General features: G+C 33.9%; 1 protein-coding gene across 1 annotated transcript; it reads left to right on the top strand.

Moving 5' to 3' along the window:
- The first annotated feature begins 1216 nt into the window (after positions 1-1216).
- Positions 1217-4450, top strand: LOC116341200 (tetratricopeptide repeat protein 8). The gene is made up of 6 exons (XM_031768123.1): positions 1217-1410; positions 1478-1623; positions 1678-2220; positions 2287-2420; positions 2525-2699; positions 4125-4450. Exons 1-6 carry the CDS (start codon positions 1221-1223, stop codon positions 4335-4337), a joined length of 1401 nt encoding a protein of 466 aa, XP_031623983.1. The 5' UTR covers positions 1217-1220; the 3' UTR covers positions 4338-4450.
- Positions 4451-4724: the final 274 nt, after the last annotated feature.

Below are 4724 nucleotides of genomic sequence, written 5' to 3'. Positions count from 1 at the left end.
AACGATTTTAATTTCAGAACACAAGTTTAGCTAACAAAACTGTTCTAATAAATGCAAGAGAAACGCATCTGTTTGGGTTGTGCAAGTTTTTACCACAAATTAAGTGATCTTTTAATATTTAATGCTACCGTTGGAAATTCAATATTCCCTTGCATCTGGCAACATATTGAATCAAAGGCGTTGACTCGTAATAATTTCGATGTATTCACATGATCAGCTTTGGAATTTCCAATTTCTATTCATATTTACATTTTGTGCACCTTCGGGATAAAATGCAAATATATTTTTCAATTTTCTCACTCAAACCATAAGATTATCAGCCATTGAAATGCAACAGATAAGTTCGTGGTTATTTTTCCATTTCTCTACATTTCAATGGAATGATTGAAATTGAACTCGAATTCGATTGGATTCCATCGATTGAAGCATATCAATTGACTACATAATAGATATATGCTTTTGCGCATTTATGCCATTGTATTTCATTCAAATAATAATAGACAACCACATGCTCCATATATATATATATATTCTTCAATGAGATTGGCTTCAATCTGAAAATGCAATCAAAATCGATTACAAATTCAGATTATTTCATCTCAACATTTTATTTTGTACATTGGAAAAATTCAAAACTGTTCAAGATTGATTTTACATTTCATTGGGTTTTGATTGAAGAAAGTAAGCACTTAATTTCTTCAATATTGATCAGTATTTATGGCTGTCATGTTTTGAAAAATGCCTGCAACCATTTGATTTTAATCAGCAACGTAAATAAATATGGGGAGAAAAACCATTAGGGAATGACAATGCCACAAACAAAAATGAGGAAAGCTGTTAAAATCACGCATCTCAAATATCTCACGGTAATCTTTTGAAAGAGGTAACAAATATTTGCGCGCATTTATTTATTCAATATTTGTGGTGTTTTTCTGATAGTATCTGCAGAGATACAGGGATTCATGTAAATCCAAAATCAATATGTTTCACTGAAAAGGTAAACACGTTGAAGCTTTCATATGTTCCATCATCACACATATGTTTAAACGGACTCCATACTGGATTTCATGTAAATATTCTCCAGCTACTTAAAAGCTTTAAACATCTCTATTCGTTGACAGATGGCGTTCGGTGTCATCGGTCACTATGGAAATATACTTCAACTGTTCTGTCTAAACAAAAGGCATTTTCATTATTTTCTTAAATTGTGTAGTTTATAAATGGTGAAAATGGATCAATTTTATCTTGCAATTTCGTTGTTTCGACGCAAAAACTTTGAAAAATGTATAAGTGTGTGTAATGAATTGTTGCAAGCAAATCCACAGCAAAAAGGACCATGGGAGTTGAAGATGCGAGCAATGACTCAACGTGTTTACGTAGATGATATTGAAGCCGAAGATGGAGTGCCTGGTAATTGGAATTACATCATTTCATATTCTAGTGAAATGTAATTCATTTCTTTGTCTTTTTTAATTAGAAAGCGATGACATGGATATGAATCGATTGGCAACCGCTCCTCGTCCCGGTACAACTTTGCGACCCGAAACAATGGCTAAAAATCCACAACAATTACTAATAAATAGTCGACCAAGGACATTAAGCGGAAGACCAATCTCGGGAATGGTAAGTGTTGCATTGCAACCATTAAGAATAGATTTTAATTGAATTTATATGAAGTCGAGACCAGGCACGATGTCACAACGACCTGGCACTTCAATGAAAAGTAGAACGGCACTTCGTACCGGTGGAAGTCGCATTGATTCAGCTCGAAACATTCGATTGGGTTCAGCGACAATGTTTGCATTGGGCGATCCAGGCGGCGCTTTATTTCAGACATCGCGATTAAATCCTGCCGACTTTATAAATAAGCCGCTTGCCAAACCGTTGTTTCAATTTCTCTACTATCATGATGGTGACGTGAGAAAAGCACTTGATTTGTGCAAAACCATTGTTGATCGACGACAAGGTGAAGTTTCGTGGTGGTGGCACACTCAAATTGGTCGATGTTATATTGCGCTGGGCAATCCACGCAGTGCTGAAAAATATTTACGCGATTCACTGAAGAAATTCTCACATGTCGACACAGCCTTATTATTGGCTCGAGTGTATGTGAAAATTGATCAACCGCTTGCAGCAATAGACATCCTTGAAGATTCGTTGAAGAAATTCCCCGCAGAAATTTCCCTCATGACACATCAAGCTAGAATACTCGAACTGATGGTAATAGAGTGGATGTTTTTTTCTTCTTTAAATTGTTTTTTACTCTTCGGGTTGTATACGTTTCAGGGCAATCTACAAACTTCAGTCCGAATGCATCGACAAATTGCAACCCGTGAACCAATTAACAGTGAGGCACTCGCATGTATTGCCGTCCATCATTTCTATGGCAATCAACCTGAAATGGCCTTGTTATATTATCGGTGAGCCATTTTTTTTGCTTGCTTTTATGGTATTCTTCTTTGCTTTTGGTATCGTGGTAATTATAGTGAAAGAATTTATTGAAATCGTTATTATTTACCGTCAGACGAATCCTTTCGATGGGCGCTCACAGCTGCGAACTATTCTGTAATCTCGGTCTGTGCTGTTTATATGGTGGTCAATTAGATTTGGTCTTTCCGTGTTTTCAACGTGCAATTCGACTGGCCACAACACCTGAACAACGTGCGGACACATGGTACAATTTAAGCTTCGTCGCATTGGTATGTCGTCTGTTTTGTTTTGCAATAAGGTCTGGTAAAAGAATAAAAAAAAGCATTCTCTCATTTTCATGATGGTCTCATTATTAGAAAAGTTGCTTCGGAAATAAATATGACACTTTCCAAAAGAATATTCGGTCACATTCATTCGATTTGAAAGGTGGCATTCGATCGATTTTAATCGAAAGTCAATTTAAAACACTGCAATTACCCGATTGAATGCAAGTCAATCTTACTGTTTCGATAATAATAATGAGAGCCTACTTTCTACGTAATTCTAATTCCATGGCATTGAGAACAAACTGAGAAACTGAGGAATTTTTCGTTTAATTAACAGTCCATTTACAACATGTACGCATGTTTGAATAGTTTTCAATTTGTATAATTAATGAACAAATATAAGAGTGAAGCGAAACTATCGACCATTAGAATCTTTCGGTTGTAACGCTCGAATTTCGATAAATCGTTGGAATTTGATTTTTTTTTTCTCTTCTTCGGTCTATCGTCATCTTCTACTACTTAAAATAAATAACGAAACAAACAAAAAAAAATCTATTTCTTCGGTGCAACTTGCATTAGATGAACAAATGAATTGAACTGAATTTCATTGATTTGTATTTTTGATCAATCATTTTTTTTCCTCTTCGCAGTGTAGCATTGTAATGAGTTAAGAAAGTAGAAAATATGTAACGGTATAAGTGTATTCAACATATTAATCTTGCTGAGTGATGATCCAAAAAATGTTGTTACAGCAATGCATGCATCATCATTGTTCGTATTTTTGAATATATCTTTTGAATTCAAAATATGTCCAATCGCATTGATTTATTTAACCGAGTAATGCGCTATATGTTTTATATGAAAACGTCACACGAATCTCTCCCGAAAACGACATCTTTGGTCTTGCAGCAGAAGCTGTTTCTATGCTGAAAATTTCATTTCAGTTTAAAAAATTTAAAATATTATTCATGTAGAATTGTACAAATATTTCAAAACGTTGAAATGAGATTTACAGAAATATGCATTTGAAAATTGTTTTAAAAAATAAACACGGCACAGTCAATTTCAAAAATTTCAATGAATAATATTGTTGACATATTTTCACGATGACAGCTATTTTTGCGGTACAAAATTGACACGTTTGAATGATACGTCAATATTGAACATACTCTACACACATGGGGAAACAGAGATGGCGTTGTCGTAGCATGTAGCAAAATATATGTTTAACGCAATATTCGGCTTGATTTATTTAATCGATATTATTCATTTGTATCATAGAAAAACATTTATAAACTTGTTATATGCAACACATTAAATATTTTAAGAAAACTCATAAAAAATACAAATATATATAAATTGAGTTCGATGGAATTGAATATGATTCATGATAGAAAAATATGTTGTTATTTTTTTTATTTATAACAGACTAGTGGCGATTTGAATTTGGCACGTCGATGTTTGCGTTTGTGCTTGAGTTCGGACGGTTCGCATGGTGCGGCACTCAATAATTTAGCAGTGATATCCACTCAACTGGGTCAATTTACAAAAGCAAAATCTTACTTAACCGCCGCCAAAGCGGTGCTATCAAATGGCGAAGAGGTCGAACAAAATATTAAATTAATTTCGAAATATGCATAAATCGATTATGAAAATGAATTTATCATTTTTATTAGTTATTAATTGATGTTTCAGTTTGTTTTACTTTATTTTTAGTCTGTTTCTCTCTCACACCATTTATGTTATAATGAAGATAAATCCTGTTGATTAGGTCGGAAGTAAATAATGAAAATAAATACATTTATCGCAGTTCAATAATTTGCTTTATAAATTCGATCATAATATTGACAACAATATGAAGATTATGGTATGTTCATTACACAATTCGATTGAAAACAGAAGCACACCTCTTGGCTGTATGATTCCAAAAAAAAAATCGGTGTGTTTCACATATCGGAATGATGCGTGCGACAAGAGTACAGGCATGCGTAAGTTGCACTGTACTACACAACAAAGACCACGAGTTTT

The sequence above is a fragment of the Contarinia nasturtii genome, unplaced genomic scaffold (genome assembly GCF_009176525.2).
Source record: "Contarinia nasturtii isolate CC-2019 unplaced genomic scaffold, AAFC_CNas_1.1 Cnas_scaffold_695, whole genome shotgun sequence".
Taxonomy (NCBI): domain Eukaryota; kingdom Metazoa; phylum Arthropoda; class Insecta; order Diptera; family Cecidomyiidae; genus Contarinia; species Contarinia nasturtii.
The sequence above is the reverse complement of the archived record's forward strand: the minus strand, read 5'-3'. Positions and strand labels throughout refer to the sequence as shown.

Bases quoted from the DNA above. Each gene is read 5' to 3' on its own strand.
- LOC116341200 (XM_031768123.1), top strand. From the start codon at position 1,221: ATGGTGAAAATGGATCAATTTTATCTTGCAATTTCGTTGTTTCGACGC. The intron at 1,411-1,477 runs GTAATTGGAATT...TTTTTTAATTAG, and splicing joins AGCCGAAGATGGAGTGCCTG to AAAGCGATGACATGGATATG. The intron at 1,624-1,677 runs GTAAGTGTTGCA...ATTTATATGAAG, and splicing joins GAAGACCAATCTCGGGAATG to TCGAGACCAGGCACGATGTC.